The 17,822-nt window shown below is 49.3% G+C and overlaps 1 protein-coding gene across 2 annotated transcripts in view; it reads left to right on the forward strand.

The window, feature by feature from the left end:
• GJB2 (gap junction protein beta 2) overlaps positions 1-17,182 on the forward strand; it is a 31,262-nt gene extending 14,080 nt beyond the window's left edge. Inside the window, exons 1-2 of one of the 2 annotated variants that reach the window (XM_040266816.1) lie at positions 12,395-12,570; positions 15,380-17,182. In XM_040266816.1, the coding sequence (XP_040122750.1) occupies positions 15,402-16,082 (681 nt within the window). In that variant the 5' untranslated portion in view covers positions 12,395-12,570; positions 15,380-15,401 and the 3' untranslated portion in view covers positions 16,083-17,182. Of the gene's footprint in view, positions 1-12,394; positions 12,571-15,379 lie in introns of those variants that run through there. The other variant, XM_040266817.1, reaches the window with a different exon arrangement.
• The last annotated feature ends 640 nt before the right edge of the window (positions 17,183-17,822 follow it).

Genomic DNA, 17,822 nt, shown 5'->3' on the forward strand with positions numbered 1-17,822 from the left:
GCGCCGGCTCTCGCAGCCGCCCGCGCTTAGTGCGCCGGCTCTCGCAGTGTTATTCTCTGGAGGTTTACACGAGCCGGGCACCAAGAGCTTGAACCCATGACTTGGCTGCTTGGTGGTTGCACATTTCAGTTTTTTAAAATCGCCAAGATGTTTTCCAGAGTAACTGCATCATTACACATCCCCACCAGCAACATCTGAGTCACTCGGTCTTTCCTGAGCTTCTTTAGCATTTGGTGTGGTCTCTCTGTTTCATTTATATTTCATTTAAGTATAAATGAATAATTTATATTTCATTTAAGTATTTCTTTTTTTAAGTAACCATTTTTCTAATTGAAGTATAGTTAACAGTTAATTTACAGTGATGTGTTAGTTAGCTTCCAGTGAACAGCAAAGTGATTCAGGTTATATATATAAACTGAATATATATATTCTTTCTCAGATTGCTTCACATTACAGGTTATTACAAGACATTGAATATAGCTTCCATGTCATATTGTCATTGTGATAGGCATGTTTCATGTGTATTTCCTAAATGGCTATTGAACTTGACCACCTTTTGGTGTGTTTATTTGCCATCTCTCTGTCCTCTTCATGTCTTTCGCTCATTCTCTAATTGGGTTGTTTTTCTACTGTTGAGTTTTGAGAGATCTTTATATACTGTAAGTATGAGTCCTTGGACAGAGATAGTGGTTTGTAAATATTTTTCACTCTGTGACTTTTCTTTTTGTCTTCTTAATAAGGTCTTTTTGCAAAGCAACAGATTTTTGTTTTAATGAAGTTGAAAGTTCTTTTCACTTTATGGGTTGTGGCTTTGGTGTCAAGTCTAAGAACTCTGCCTAGCCCTAGAGTCCAAAGTTTTTTCCTGTGGTTTTGCTAAAAGCCATCTAGTTTTATGTTCTACATTGAAGTCTGTGGTCGTTTTGTGTTAATTTTTTTTGTGTGTGTGTTAATTTTTATAAAAGGTCTGAGACTTTTTAACAAATGAGGTTCATTTGTAGCCTGCTGGCATCCAGCTGCCCAGCATTACGTGATGAAAGGCGCTCTTCCCTCACCGAGTGGCTTTTGCATTTTGTTAAAAATCGACAGGGCACTTTTGTGTGGGGCTACTTCTCAGTTCTCGGTTCTCTTTTCCTCTCACCCCTGTTCTCTCACCAGCACCACAGTCCAGATTCTTGCACTGTACGAATAAGTCGTGAATGTTAGAGCGATTCCTCCCTCTCTATTCTCCCTTTTCAAACGTTTTCAGCTATTCTATTTCCTTTGTCTTTCCATATAAACTTAATAATAATTTTGTCTATATTTACAAAATAATTTTTCTGCATTTTTATTGTGTTTTTGATTTAAAAACATTAAACTTGTATATCAATTTGGAGATAATTGACATCTTTGTCAAATCTTGTCTGTAAACACAGCATGTCTGTTTATTTACATCATCTTTCTTTTATCAGCATCTCATAGTTTTCAGCATATGAGTCACAAAAGTTTTATTTTATGTAAAAAGATTTACTTTTAAGTATTTCATTTTCTTTGAGTGATCGTGAATAGCATTATATTTTAATCTTAGTGTTCACATGTTCATTGCCGGTATATAGAAATAAATGTACTTCTTGGTTTATTTGCTGTATCCTGTGATCTTGCTGAATTCATGTATCAGTTCTGGAGCTTTATAGTTTCCCTGGGATTTATGTATAGACAGTCATATCATCTGCAAATAGAGATAGTTTGTGTTTTTGTTTTTATTTTGGCTGCACTGAGTCTTCGCTGCTGGGCGTGGGCCTTCTCTAGTTGCGGAGAGCAGGGGTTACTCTTCATTGTGGTAGGTGGGCTTCTTGCTGCAGAGGCTTCTCTTGTTGCAGAGCACAAGCTCAGGGCGCATGGGCTTCAGTAGTTCTGGTGAATAGGCTTTGTTGCCCCACAGCACATAGGATCTTCCTGGACCAGGGATTGAACCCACGTCCCCTGCATTGGCAGGTGGATTCTCATCCACTAGGGAAGTCCTTGAGATAGTTTTATCTCTTCCATTATGGTTTGTGTATCTCATATTAATTTTTCTTGCCATGTAGCCCTGGCTAGAACCTCAGGCACTAACCCTAACCCTAACCCTAACCCTAACCTTGAATAGGAATGGTAAAAGCAGAAATTCTTGCTCCTGATCTCAAGGGGGAATGTTCATTCTTTCACCACTAAGTATGATGTTAACTGTAGGGTTTTTGTTGATGCTTGCTATCAAGTTGAGAGAGTTCTCTGTTCCTATTTTTCTGAGAGTTTGTATCATGAATAGGTGTTGAATTTCGTGGAAAAAACTTTTGCACTGCATGATATGATTGTGTGACTTTTTCTTTAGCCCATTAACATGATGGATTACCTTATCTTCATACAGAAAACAACCTTGCATCCTTGAAATGAACCTCTGGTCACTGTGTGTGATCCTCTTTATATATTCAATGAACAATTCATTTGTTAATATTTTATTAAGCCTTTTTACATCAACATTTGTGGAGGATACTGGTCTGTAGTTTCCCTTTTTTTTTTTCCTGTCATTGTCTGGTTTGGTGTCCGGGTAACACCAGCAATACAAAACGAACTGGGAATGTTCTCACCTCTTCTGTCTACGGGAAGAGGTCATGCAGAACAGGTGTGATCCTTCTTTAAATATTTGGTGGAATTTCCCAGTGAAACTATCTGGGTCTGGACATTTCTTGAGAGTTTAATTACACATTCAAAATCCTTAATAGTTACAAGGATCTTCATATAATCTATTTCATATTTGGTGAGTGTTTTTGAGAGAATAACCCAGTTCATCTAACTTGCAAGTCTATAAGTATAGAATTGTTTATAATACTCCCTGTTATCCTTTTCATGTCCTTATGGTCTATAGTGACATGCCCTCTTGATGCCTGTTACTGGTAATTTGTCTTTTCCCTCTTTTCCCCTTTGTCAGTCTTGCTAGAAGTTCTTTCCAGCTCTTTGTTTATTTGATTTGCTCTATTCTTTTTCTGTTTCAGTTTAATTGATTTCTGCTCTTACCTTTATTATTTTCTTTCATTTTCCTTGGGCTTTTCACTTTTCCATTTATTGAAATGGGAGCATAGATGGTTGAGTCTTTCCTTCTTCACTCCTGTTTGTATTAATCTCCTCTCAACATACTTGTACTGGTTCCCCAAAATTTTGATACAATCAATTTTTAATTTTCATTCAACACACTGTATCAACCCATAGTTTATTTAGAAGAGTGTTTTAGTTTCCAAGTGTTCAGAGATTTTTCTGTTTTCTTTCTTTCCATTTTTTATTCATTAATAATTGTTGATTTACACTTTGATTCCACTGTGACCAGAGAACACACTCTACCGTTTCAATTATTTTAAATATTCTGAGATTTTTCAGTGGCCCTGTATTAAGCCCACCTTTTCCTTCTGATGTTTTGGTGCCTATGGCCTCCCTAATGCTGGGGAGACGGCCCCTCCGAGGGCTGGGGAATTCCTAGAGACAGCAGACAACTTTTCTGTGATGTGCACTTTTCATGAGCCCACTGACCAACCCCAAACCTGCTCCCACTCCTGCAACCTCCTCCCTCAGGCTGTCACTTGCCCAGCTAGTGCCCCTCTGCCCTTACTTCCCCCCTGCCCTCATCACCCCAGGCCAGGCCCCAGCTGAGCCACCAGAACACTTCACACTGACCCACCTTCAGCCAGGATTTCACCTGCCCTCCCCAGGACCACAGCCCAGGGCCTGCCTGGACTTCTATCCAGCATTTACAGCTATTGCTTTTTTTTTTGGAGTAAAGTGCATTTATTTTTTATCTGATTTCCAGGATTTAAGTTTTACTTGGCTAGAAGAATAGGAAAAGTACATCAAGCACCTTCCCAGAAGTGAAAATTCCCTTTTGAAACAGCAGCCGACCCGAGATCACTGAAGCCCGGGCAGCAGCTGGTTCCTGCGCCTCTTTATGCTGCTCGTTCCCCTCCTCCTCTGTTCTGCTTTTTTCCCTCAGAATCTGGGTCATTTGTCTCCCAGAGTTTCTCACAGGCTGGACTTTGTGGATTGCATATTCATGGTGGTGTACACGGTCTTCCATCCTCGTGTTTTCTACAATATAAACCAAGAGTTGACGTGACCCTGGGGTTATTCCAGAGTCTCTCTCACTGGTGTCTCAGGATTCAATATGGAGCATCCCTGAGGGCCATTTATGCCACCCCACCCCTCCCTCAGCCCCCCAGCCCCCACCCCCCTCCACTCCTCTTCCTTCCCTCAGCCCCCTCCACCCCCCACCTCCCAGGCATCACGCCAGCTCCCTCCTCCCATCTATCCTCCTCCACTAGTGCAGTCTTCTTCCCAGGACGCCCCCCACCGCAGGGTCACTGTGGGCTTCGTGCTCCAGGATCCTTGCTTCTCCGCTAGGGTGGGGGCTCCGTGCAGGGCAGAGCCAATCCTGCTCCCCGTGCCCCACAAGCACTGGCGCTGGGCACTGAGCACTGAGCATGAGCACCAAGCACCAAGCAATGATCACAAGCACTGAGTACCAAGCTCAAGCACTAGCATCGAGCACAAGCACTGGTGGAGGTGTGTGTGCAATCTGCTGGGGTCTTGCTCACAACCCTCTCACCCCCCGCCCTCCTGAGGGGGACCGAGGTCCCGGAGAAGACCTCCCAGCCAAGGCTGCCTCAGCACCCAGGCCACCTATCTGCAGACACGGCCGCCCAAGGCCTTTTCAGGTCACTGTCAGAGGGGACACCGGAGAAGTGACAGAATGGCTTTGGAGCCATTCAGATGTCAGAGCACATTGGGAAACTCTCCACTGTGAGGAACTAAAGTAACAGTGAAACCAAAGCCAAGAGTCTTTGTAAAGATGACACTGCAGACCTCAGAGACTCCATCATTAATCAACCTCAGAAATGTGAAGCTTCTTGTTAACCTAAATCATTTCTGGGTGTGATTTATTAGACAGACACGAAAATAATGTATTTCTAGCTTTTCTGCTATCATACTTGGATTCGGGGTTAAGGTGGTTTAAAACGTAGTTAGCACTCAGCTGTAAGTGAGGTTTCTTTTATGCGGTTACCCTTACTCACCTCATTAGCTAAGAGATTAGTTTCTACCCAAAACATATGAATACAACTGGAGATAGTGTTGATGTTCAGAAAGAGGAAGGCCTAAGTCAAGAAGGGAATTGGTTTTCTCTGGATGAACTTCAGCCCCGAAAGGACCTGGATTCTGTTCTGGGGGCCGGGGGCAGGGGCGCCCAGCAGTCGTCAGGAGCCAACGTCTGTGTTCAGTCCTCACACCACAGAGATGATCCTGGCCACATGCCAGGCTCCTCCTCACCAGACGCTGCGGTCTGGGGCTTTATCCCATTGAGCCTTCACCCCAGATGCCATGGTTCCGATCCAAACAGGAGGCAGACACCGTTCAGGCAGAGTGGACATCATAGGGTCAGGATCCGAGTTTCTCTGAAGCACGTCTGACAGGACAGTGCCGAGTTCAGTCACAAAACCATGAGGACAAACTAACATGGATCACAGACCACGGTTCCCACATCTACTGGGACAGCCTCTCTGGCCCAACAGCCCAGGAATCTGTATGTTTAACAAGCTCTTGAGCTGGTTTTTATGCGGCCAGCCTGGTTCCACCTCCCCACAGAGCAGTCAGATCTCAGTGTCATTCATAGCACCTGTCCCAGGGTCACTCCAGGGTCAAGTTAAGCCAGCCTAGGGTGGGGGGTCCTGCATTCCTACCTCCCCTGCACAGGGAGCCTCATGCTAGACTCACAGACATGTGGAATTTCAGGCAGGAATGATTTCAAACAGTTGCATCCCATACCTCTGAGACCCTGGCATGCTGGAAATGCCACGCTCATGGCAGGATGATAAAACCGGCACCCACCCGAGGGCCTGGCTCTTCCCTTTGCAGCCCCATGGAGAGAACATGAGTCTGTCCTCCCAGCGGCTTCAGCAGCCAGTCCACTTGTGGGGAGTGTCTTGGCTGTCCTGTCTCTGCCCTGGGAGGGCGTCCCGTGTGGTCACTCAGCACACACCCTGCGGGCGCCTGGGCCCTCACTTCTGCACAGATGAAACTGCACTAAAGCTGCTGAGAAGCGCTCTTGGGGACCTACCGTCCTTCATTCCTCGGAACCAGACCTCAGCCGCCCTTTCCTGCCAGCTCCTTTGCTTTGTTCTCTGACCGCTATCTGCTTTCTCCTCCCTTTCAAAGGGTTCTCCTTATCTTCCCTGACACAGGCAGGAGGTCAGGAGCCAAGTCCATCACGCGGTGACAGCCCGTCGTCCCAGTTTGCCCTGGGTCAGGGGGCTGTGGCTCTGGCAGGTCCAGAGCCAGGACCTGGTGGCAGGTGAGCCTGGGGCTGCAGTTTCAACCACAGTAGATGTCTGAACCACATCTTCCCTCAAGGATGGAGGCAGATGTCTCCCACAGCTGTCTCTTCCCCAACACTTACTCCTTCCTTTATCAAATCGAATCCCTTTAAACCCAGGAGGACTCTTAATTTCTCTAGCTTCTCCAGCAAGCCAGGTGCTGGGCTGGACTAGAAATACCCTCTTGGAGTTATGTGATGAAGTAAACCTAAAGCATTGAGCACAGTTCAGGAAATCCAGCCGCGTGTCAATAGCTCACACCTTCGCACTGGATTATACCCAGGGAGTCCTTTCTTTGTGTCTGTGTGTTCTGTATGTCAGTCACACAACCTAGTTAGTCGTGATCCGTTACCTCTGCAACAGTCTACCTTTTCCTTTGGTAAACTGTAGGCAGGGACTATGTTGCTCCAAACCCTAGCAACCTAATAACCTCATGTGCAATGTCATGGAGCCTGTGAGGAAAGATGTGTGTTTCCCACCAGACAGTGACTGAGATAATGATGCTCAGATCCTCCAGGCTGACCCACAGCATCTCCACCTACCACTCACTGAACAGATGGAGCATCACTAAGGAGAGGGGGTCCAAGTGCCCCCACCACGGATCAAAGGCCACAAAGAAACAACGAAAGGCTGTATATTTATCTCTCCTATTTCCCACAGCACAGTAGTCCAGCCCACACTTTTGACATTAAATACGTGATCCACTGAAACAGCTGACCCGTTTCTCCTGAGTAAACTGAACACCAGAGCATTATATGTGGGTCCTTTTTTTAGACAAATAATTTTATTAAGTTCGTGAAAGATTCAGTCAAATGGTGCTGCTGCTTCTCCTCCACCCCTGGAACCTACATCCTCATACCAGAGAGGAGCCCTGGAGAAACAAGTCTGATGGAGGCAGTCCACTCTCAGCCTGAGAGGGGTCTTCAGCATCTGGGAGCCAAGCTCGGAGGAGGCCCAGGAGAGCAGGCGGCCGAGCTTGGGGCCTGGGGGTCTCTCCTTCTGTGACTCTGCTTCCCCTGAGGCCACAGGGACTCTCTTGTCACCCTGGGAATGAAATGACTTATCTATAGCAGCAGGTACATTTTACTCTGGAGCCAGCACCCGGGTGAATATGGAAACACACATGAAACAAACACTGCCTGAAACATGACTTAACTCTTATTAAGAGCACCATGTTCTGATATTTCCTATTCTATTTCATTCCATTGCGAATAAACGAAAGACGTTTGTTTCCCAGTCTGTTGCCCAGTCTGTTGAGCTGTTCACAGCAACGCTAGACTTAAAGAAGATACTCTTTGGCCCTGGATCCTCCGGGTGTCCCCTGGTCGAGTCCTCCTAGTGCCATCTACTGGGCACTCTGGTGTTACAAGTGCCTTTTTCCCAGCACAGAGATTTTGCAAAAATGAGATGAAATCAAAGAACTCAATACACCACTATGTACTTCTTTCCCCAAAGTAGAAAGGCTCTGAAACAGTTCAAGAAGAGGTTTAGGTGGGTGGCTAACGGACAAACCCAGTTCTCAATTCTAATATCAAAGACTCCATGTCCATTTCCCAAAGAGGGCTTTCAACCAGAGAACAGATAGCCGCCTGGTGCAAGACTGACCTGGAACCAGTGGATTCCAGATAGCATCAGATATAAACCAGAACAGTCCACACTAGCATTGCACAAAAATCTGCCAGGGTCCAGCAAACTCAGTTCACACCGGGACTCATTGCTCTGCTGCCCTTTATCAAACCTATGTCTCTCTCTTTTTATTTTTTTTTTACTATAGCAATCCATAATAAAGTGTTAGTTGCTCAATTTTATCCAACTTTTTGAGACCCCATGGACTGTAGCCCAGCAGCCTCCTCTGTCCATGGAATTTCCCAGGTAAGAATACTGCAGTGGGTTGCCATGCCCTTCTCTAGGAGTTCTTCCTGACCCAGGGATCGAACCAGGTGGCCTGCACTGAGCCACCAGGGTGCTCTGTGTGTGCTCTGTGCTAAGTGACTTCAGTCGTGTTTGACTCTTTGCGACCCTATGGACCACAGCCGCCAGGCTCCTCTGGTCATGGGATTTCCCAGTCAAGAATAGTTGCCATGCCCTCCTCCAGGGGATCTTCCTGACCCAGGGATCGAACCTGCATCTCTTAGGTCTCCTGCATTGGCAGATGGGTTCTTTACCACTAGCACCACCAGGAAAGCCAGGGTATTTACTAGATCCTAACTTATTCTAAGTTAGGGACCTCTTCAAGATGATATATAACACAATATTGTCCTAACACAACTAAAATGTACAACTCTCTTTTGTTCCTTTATGAGTCGTGCAGAGTTTCCATTTGACCAGCTCAACAGAGCTTACAGAATTTAATTTTTATATTTAATAGAAGTCAGTTCTCCTTACCAGTTTGCCTGGGGAGTTACAGCTTTGTATTCACTTCTGACCAAGATAAGCTCTTGATACAAATACATCTGGAAACATCTTTGTATTTTCTCCACAGTTTGCAAACAAGAACTACACAACGTATTTGCCAGTAGGAACATGTGCCCATCCAGTAAGGCCAAGGAAATCAACTTGTTTACCACTTCCTGGCAACCAACACATCCAACAATTCAAACTTCCCCCAAATAGTTTATGTATGAACATAAGAATAGAGTGAGGGGCAATTCCCTCCTGGTCCAGTGGTTGGGACTCTGCATTCTCACTGCCAAGGGCCTGGGTTTGATCCCTGGTCAGGGAATTAAGATCACACAAGCCATGTGGTGGGGGGCACCCCTCACCCCCAAAAATAGTATGAAGAAACTGGAAAGGCCTTTAACAGTTTCAATCACAACTCAGAAGTTGGAATTTTTATGACTTTAATTTGAAAGTGAAGAAAAGAATTAAATAGTGATATCTGAAGTCTTTTTCTGTTCTACTTACTTGGAATGAAACAGTCTGTCTTTTTCCCCCAAATTATTTGACATTAACAATTTTCAGGGTGTACAAGTGAAGGTGTGGGTCACTAAATATGGTGCAGAGATAAATCTTAGTGTGATGCTGTTCTCCTGGGATAATTATCCACAAAACTGTGAAAGGATCACACCAGGGCCATTCCTGCTTTAAAATGATATTATCATATGTAAGTCATTATTAACTAATTACACAGAGACTCAGGGCTTCTTAATATCTGCCCATCTGAGGGTTGAATTTTCCCTTTTTGCCATTATTAATATGATTAATATTTCAACAGCAAAGTCAAGAAAGTGCATGCAGACCAATAGCTAATGGCTTATAACCCATAGCTCAGAGACATCCAGCGACCTCCAAGCTGCCAAGAGTTAAGGCAGGGCGCCCACCTCTCACAAGTCCCTTCTTGTCTGGAGCACTTCTGATGTCACCTACATAGGATTTGTGAGTCAGAAATTTCACTGACACATTCTTTATGTACATTCAGAGCATCCTCCCCAGGGGAAGTTCCGGGGGCTGCCCCATCAGGCAGCTGGCAGGCAATCATTCATTTTAATATGTTAAGAAATACATATTTGTCTCACACTGATTTCTTGCCCAATAGCAACTTTTTTGGTTTACCGATAAAAACAAATGCCAAATTAAAATATCAAATAGCTTTTCACATTGGCATTTCCCTTTACAGCCTGACAATTGCACAAAGGTTCAGCTCAATTGTGAACACCTGGGATTTGACTGCTTGCTACAAAGCATGTATGTGAAATCCTTCAACAACACAGTGCTGACACTGTGAAGTGACAGGTGCGCACCAGTTAGTCATTAATAGTTAGGAAGGAAGGGCCTGGCCATCCCTTGAAAGGGCCAGTCCTCCATATCAGCTTCATTTGAGCCCTACTCCGGAGATACCAAGCTCTTCCATCAGACTCCAAACCTATCCTCTATCGTGTTCGGCACCCAGTAGACAAGGCCGGAGAGGTGCACCCATCAGGCTGGGGAGGCCGGAGCTGAGGGCAGGGTGGGGGCAGGCAGCCTTCTCCGGGGTTATATTCAAAATGAAGACCTGAATCCAGAGTCACAGGATGAAGGCTTATTTTCAGTGTTTACGTATAACACAGTAATGCTTTTAACCAAAAATAATGCAGCAACATGAAGGTACTGTTCACAAAATAATTACAGGATTTATAAAGAAAAAAGATTAACCCCTGGTGTGATCTGCTAAGTGCATACCCATCTAAGATCATGTGATGGTGACCACGTGTCCAGACCTGAGACCCTGTTCAATCACTTCCTCTTCCCCTTCTCTGCTCTGGGGGACACAGAAATACTTCCAGGGGATTTCCCGCTCCACTGGAATCCAAGTCCGGTTGGGAAGAAAGCACCCACACACAGAAAATAACAAAAGTCACAACAAACAGAAGGAAATCAAGTGCTGAGTTGTAATTAAGAGTTAAGAGCTGTAGGCATTCTAACTATAAACCCAAAACGCAGAGTGACTAGATATACAATTAGCCAACTACACCGCAGTCATTATGCACATCAGGAGAATAAGTCAGGGAAAACAGGAAAGGGAAGTTGAACAGCAACCTGCAATCTTGCGATAGACACAAAAAGCCAGGCGAAATTTGTCAGTGGGAGAAAGCGAATCAACTTTCAATCTGCAAGTGACCTTTACCAGCTGGCTTTCTACAAAGATGCCAGATCCTTCCTTCACTCCAATGTGAGACCGCCCATAGAGCGCTGCCCCTGACCACTTGAAGGGTGGCCCCAGGCTGGAGGTGGGCAGCGAGCTCTCCCCCAGCCACCCACCTTTGCCCTGTCATTTCCAACCTGCCGATTCAGCACATCTCTCAGATGGGCCTTCCTGGACTTCCTCTGTTTGTGAACACTCCCTCCCGGACTAAGATCTTGGGCAGCAAGGTCGGGTAGTGACCGCGGGACAAAGTCAGGTTCCCCAGCCAAGAAAGGCCTAAGCTGACCCGTAGCGATGGGGTACAAATTTTATAAGGAAAAGTCAATACCCTTTACGCCAGTGTTGGCACTCATGGGAAACTCATTTGTAAGGCCAGATCTGCCCTGTCAGGGTGAATCATCTCTGCTCAACTTAAAGACGACTCAAGTAAAGCAGAGGTGGGAGCGAGCACGCCCGCACCTCGGGGAGGCCCTCTTTGCGGGAATCCTGGAGCCAGATCCTAACCCCCACTCCCACCCCTAATGCTGGACACAGGTCCCCAGACGCGGCCCAGTCTTGCGATTTTAATTCTCCATCCGCTCTCTCTGTGGACCTCAGAATACCCAACCACAGGGGAACAATGAACCCTGTAATCCGAGATCAGGCTTCCGGGAGAGGAGCCGGCTTCCCAGGATCTTCTCCAGAAACCCCAGCCGCGCTCCCCTTCCCGGCGAGTGTGCAGGGCAGGGGTCTGGGGACTTCATTCGTGGCGGTCCCCCGACCCCAAGTTGGGTAACGTCCTCGCGATTTCTCGGCCGTGGGAAGCGAAGAACACCGGCAGGGCCCCGGGCACCCTCGCTGGGGCGCAGGCCTGGGTGCGCCCGCAGGGTCTCCCCACCACCGCCAGCCCCGGCCCTCGGCGCATAGTTGAGGGATCGAGTCACACAGGGAACTCAAGGAGACGTTTGTTAAGTCTGCCTGTGAGGTTTGGGGGGAGAAACAAGCAGGCACTCGGCCAAGCGCAGCGCTGCCCCTCCTCGCCCACCGCGAACCCCCATTCCCAGGAGGGAAGCGGCCCGGGCACCCGCGCGCCCGCAGAGCCTCGGAGGTAACGGCCCTCCGCTCCTGAACTCTCTCTTCAACTATTTTGCAGTAATTAATTAAATCCGAGCTTTGAGCACCACGGCACTCTAGGACCCGGCCAGGCAGAAACCACAGTAACAGCAGCGGCACCAAACCTTTCACGTCACACACACACACACCCCAACCCCGCGCCCGAGACGCTGGGAACCCCAGCCTCACCGCGCTCGGGCCGGGGGAAGCGCCGCGGACCCCCGGCGGCGCGCCCCGCCCCTCGGCGCTGGGGGCGGCCGGACGCCGAGGAGCCGCCCCCTCCGGACTTTCTCAACAGCTCCCGGGAGGAGGCGGGGTGCGGGGCGCGGTTAAAAGGCGCCGCCGGTCCAACAGGTGTCGAAGGCCCGAGCGCCCCGCGCGCCGCGCTCTCCGGACTCAGGTCGTAGCGGCGCCCCCGCCCCCGCGACCCCCGCGATCCCCGCGACTCCCTCACAGCCGCCGCGCGTTCCGCCCTTGCGCCCGCTCCCACCGGTAAGGCCGGCGCCCACTCTCGGCTGCCCCGAAAGGGAGGGGTTTGTGGGACCCCTCGGGGAGAGACCCCCGGGACCGCCAGGGACTGTGGGACCCCTCAGAGAGGGACCCTGGGACCACCAGGGACTGTGGAGCCCCGCGGGGAGGGACCCCAGGACCGCCAGGGGCTCTGGAACCCCGCGGGGAGGAACCCGGGTCCCCAGGCTGCACCCGGCGCGCACTGAGGCCCCGCGCCCCGGCCAGTGGCCACAGCGGCGCTGGGCGCCGGGCGGGAGGCGATCGCGAACCCGTGGCCGGAGCTCCTCGGGCCGAGTGTGGTGCGCAGCGCGCGGTCCAGAGGGAGCGGGGCGGAGCGGACAGGTGCGCGGACTCGCCCAGGGTGTTCGCGGCTCCTCCGGAAAGGCTGGCGCGGCCGCCGGGCTCTTCACCTGGAGCCTCCGGTCGCCGGAGGTTTCGCTCAGAAAGAAAACGCGGTCACGGGCGTGAAGCGGAAGCTCAACCTGCAGGAAGCTGATCTTCCGCGGCCGAGCGGGAGCCCAGCGGCTGGCGTGGCCTCTTTCCCTCCCCGAGCTCGAGTTCCGAGCTGGGCTTCCAGGCGCAGTCATGGGGGCGGCTTTCGGGGCGCCGGTTACACACGGGGAGCCGTACTTCGGGGCTCCCCCGCCTGCCGGGGCCCAGGCCTCATCGTCTTCCCGCATCCTAAGAGCTGACCCCCGCGCCCCCCATCTCTAGATGCGGTGATAGCCGAGTCCCCATCCCCTGTTTGAGTCGGGGGCGGGGTCTGTGGAGACAAGGGCCACCACTCAAAAAGTGAGGGTTGAGGAATTAACGGGTGAAGGACTCCTGGTGACCTTTCTACAACCTGCGCCTCACCCAGCAGCGCCGCCCACCCCCCCCCCCCCGCCACAAGGTCGCCCCTCCGCCCACGGGGCAGGTGGTGTGGACAGGTCAGGAAGGGCAGGGGTCAGCGCCGGGATGAATGTTGAGAATGCTTTTGTCCGCCTGGTCACCTGGCCAGCTCTCCTCTCATGTCACCCTGTCCCATGGGTTCAAACTTTAATTGGCTCCCCTGCCTCAGGGATCTTTGGACAGGAAGCTGCCGCCCAACCAAGAGCTTTTACAAAAGGACAAGGATGGAGGGTTTACTTCCCACTGTGTTATCTGAACATCAGCCGCTGGTTGACTGGTTAGAGAAATGTGGGTCCTGGGCTGGCACCCACCCCACCCGGAATCTTTAGCCAGATGCACTGATACAAGTCAGACCGGCTGTTTCAGAGAGTGTCCTGTTGGCCCTTAGTAAGTGAGGCCGAGAAGTGGAGGGTCTGATTTCCCAGGGATGGTGGTCACGCTGCCGGCCAGGACGGGCCAGCTCAGAGGAACCCAAGGCCTCCAGGCCATCTGTTTTCAGGGTCAGGGCTGAGCCTTTTCCAGGTGACGTTTCCCTCTTTCAAGCCAAGCTGCCCAAGAGTCTCAGTGCTCGTAGCTCTCCTGTCCTGACTTTCTTGTGTCTGGGCTGCCTCCTCTGAAGGAGTGGCCATGGATGATTTCAGCTAGGCCTGGGTGCCCCAAGCAGTGCCCCACAGGCGGGGGGATGATCAGACTGCCCCCCTACCCTGGCTGCTCGGGAAGTCCAGCGGGAAACAGGACCCAACTTGCTCAGAATAAGGAGAACACTAAGCTTTTAAGCAAGAAGAAGCACTGAGAACCAGTTCGGAAGGTGTAGACACAGATTACTCATCAGATTGTAGAGGGTGGAGCCTTGTTATAAGAGGCTTGATTGAGACAGACGGGTGTGACTGCACAGTAAATGAAGACAGTTCATACCCTGCGATGAGAAGGCCACCGGCTCCTGGAGGCAAATGCCCGGGCTCCCCAGGTCCTCTGCAGCAGGCAGCACGTCACCTGGCAGCATCCACATTGACCCTCAATACCATGAGGGTGCCTGCGATGGCCAGTCCCTGGGGACTCACTGAGTTAAGCTTTCGTTTATTTTCTTACAATGCACCTCTTTAGAAGCACGTCTAAATTAAAACTACAGCCACAATAAACATGCACCATCTGAACAGTTTTCAAACCTGAGTACTGACTGACTGGTCGGTCCCAGCAGGACAACGAGGACCCCAGCCCGCACACAGAGCGCACACAGAAACCCAGGCACACACTGGCTCTTCCCTGAGGAAGGACCGTTTCTAACTGGCTCCCTTTTGTACAGGAAAAGGAAGTGAAGCCCATTGGGAAAAGTTAAACATGAATTTTACCCTTGGGGACAGTCATTTCGCCACCTCATCCCATGTCTGGAAAACTGAAATAATTTAAGGAAGGCGGTGCTGTGGGGAGACATGGCCTCTTGGCCTTGAAGGCAAGGTCGGCCCCAGCAGGCACGTGCCCAGAGTACCATCCAGAGCTAGAGGCCAGCAATCACTTGGGAGTGCTGAATGCCGCTGGAGGGTCAGGGAGACCCGAACAGGGGGTGTCTGCAGAGGGTTTGGTCAGCACATCCAGGGCCCGGGGTCAGTGGGCACATTTGCTGGGGTGCTCCCTCCCCACCCCATGAGTTGATTGTGCTGAAGGCTGGGTGCGTTACTGGGGTGTGTACACCTCTGTTTACTAAAGAACAGAGAACAAGTCCATGATCAACTGCCTGCTGCACAGCAAACCCCATGGCAATCCTGGTTGCTCTTGTTTCCTCTTGTTGAGGGAGGCTGTGTAAGAACTGGCCCTTTGAGATGGCTGGTGCTCATGGGCCAGCCCCGCACATGCTGGTCCCACATGCTCACCCCGTGTTGCGCTGTATCACTCTCTTTTCCAGCACAAGCCGCCCAAACGAGACAATGGACTGGAGCGCACTGCAGACGATCCTGGGGGGTGTGAACAAGCACTCCACCAGCATTGGCAAGATCTGGCTCACCGTCCTCTTCATCTTCCGAATCATGATCTTGGTGGTGGCCGCCAAGGAGGTATGGGGGGACGAGCAGGCCGACTTCGTGTGCAACACCCTGCAGCCTGGGTGCAAGAACGTGTGCTACGACCACTACTTCCCCGTCTCACACATCCGGCTCTGGGCACTGCAGCTCATCTTCGTGTCCACACCCGCCCTGCTGGTGGCCATGCACGTGGCCTACTACAGGCACGAGAAGAAGCGCAAGTTCATCAGAGGAGAGATAAAGACCGAGTTCAAGGACATCGAAGAGATCAAGAACCAGAAGGTCCGGATCGAGGGGTCTCTGTGGTGGACCTACACGGGCAGCATCTTCTTCCGTGTCATCTTCGAGGCTGCCTTCATGTATGTCTTCTACGTCATGTATGATGGCTTCGCTATGCAGCGCCTGGTGAAGTGCAATGCCTGGCCCTGCCCCAACACGGTGGACTGCTTCGTGTCCAGGCCCACAGAGAAGACCGTCTTCACGGTCTTCATGATCGCAGTGTCTGGAATTTGCATCCTGCTGAATGTCACTGAGCTGTGTTACTTGCTGATTCGATTTTGTTCCGGAAAGTCAAAAAAACCAGTGTAACCATAGTGGTCGCCGGGTTTAGATAAAAAAGGAGTGCGATCTGTGCTCGGCCGTGGGGCACAGTCAGCCGAGGCCCCCTGCCCCCGCCCTGGGTACAGCTCGGCTTTAGGGCCACCTTTGACCCCCTCCCCGGTAGATCACACATGGAACCCCAGACGCCTCTAGAGGCTGTGCCCCCCACCCCACCCCTGCAAGTGTCCCATTGAAGGCAGACTCAGAGCCTCTGCCACTTTTCTCTGAGACCGGTCCTCGTGGGGCCAAGCTGGCCACGGTGGCCATGGCTATTTAGACAAAGGACATGGTGTTTGTCTCCATTTCTTTGAGGAAAGGAGAGAAACACCAGGGCCTGAAGAGCACAGGGTCTGGTTGATCCACTTAGGGCTCTCTTTGCCATTTCCCCTGCATTAAAGGTGAACACAGAGAATCTTCGTTCTTTTATTTGCTTTGACGTTTCAGTCTTCAACAGTGGACGCGCTCCCTAATGGTTCAAACACTGTTACACGTTTTTTAAGTGAAAATTTAACATATGACGTGTTCTTTTGATCTGCAAGGAACCATTCATTATAGGTTCCTCTTATTTCAAAGGCTCAGATTATGATATGTAAATGGGGTATAATTAGATGCTCTTGTTGAATTTAACTATGTCCTTTCAGGTGTGAGTGGTTTGCACTGCCCCCAAGAGGCTGTCCATTGTGTGATGTGTGGTGTGTGCTACAGGAACGCATTTCAGCTTCCCTCAGTAAAACAAACTAGGGCTTCTAATAGTTGGCGATGGCTTCTAATAGCAAACAGCCTCATTTCAAAAGCTTAGATGTGATTTTGCATGAGGAATGAAGACTTTATATACCATGAGTTACTACCAACGGTGGGGTGGTTCAAGACACCCTGAGCTTCCTTACGATGGTGCCTTTTCCACTCCCACGGGTAGAACGCTGACTTACAGAGATTGCTTGGGACTGTTTTATTGCCACAGTATGATTTAATGGTGCAGAAGAAAATGGCAAATTGAGGGGGAAGGGGCAGTAACTGTTTCTAAAAAAGAGATGTAAAAACTAGACTCTAAATTCTGACAATTAAAAATGAGTTTCATCTACTTCAAAGGTTTGTTCACTTCCCTTTTCAGCATCCAGGCTTTTAAAGTGAAAATAGGTTTAATAGACATTTTTAAAAAAGTAGAAACTAGGGTTTAGATAACTATTTAGCAGTTCTATAAGACAGACAAAATCCTAATATTTTCATGATGCTTGACATGGTTTCAAAAAAATGGTACTCAGTATACTTCAATGAGAGTAAATACTTTCCTGTTGCCAAGAATAGCTTTATAAAAACATTTTGTAATAATACATAATAGTTTTAATTACATACTTGTAATTAAAATAATTTTGTAACATCTATCATTTAAATATTAAAATATAATTGATTCATATAATGGTTATTTAAAATCTATTACAGAATGTGTGCTAAGTAGCTTCAATCACGTCCAACTCTTTGCAACCCCATGGACTGTAGCTCTCCAAGATCCTCTGTCCGTGGGATTCTCTAGGCAAGAACACTGGAGTGGGTTGCCATGCCCTCCTCCAGGGATCTTCCCGACCCAGGGATGTGCAACCTGAATCTCATGTCTCCTGTATTGGCCGGCAGGTTGTTTACCACTAGCACCACCTGGGAAGCCCTTTGAATAGAATAGAATAGAATAGTAGCTTCTAATTTCATCTATAGCTGGTTATGTGAAAATTTCAT

The sequence above is a fragment of the Oryx dammah genome, unplaced genomic scaffold, assembly GCF_014754425.2.
Source record: "Oryx dammah isolate SB20612 unplaced genomic scaffold, SCBI_Odam_1.1 HiC_scaffold_24, whole genome shotgun sequence".
Taxonomy (NCBI): Eukaryota; Metazoa; Chordata; class Mammalia; order Artiodactyla; family Bovidae; genus Oryx; species Oryx dammah.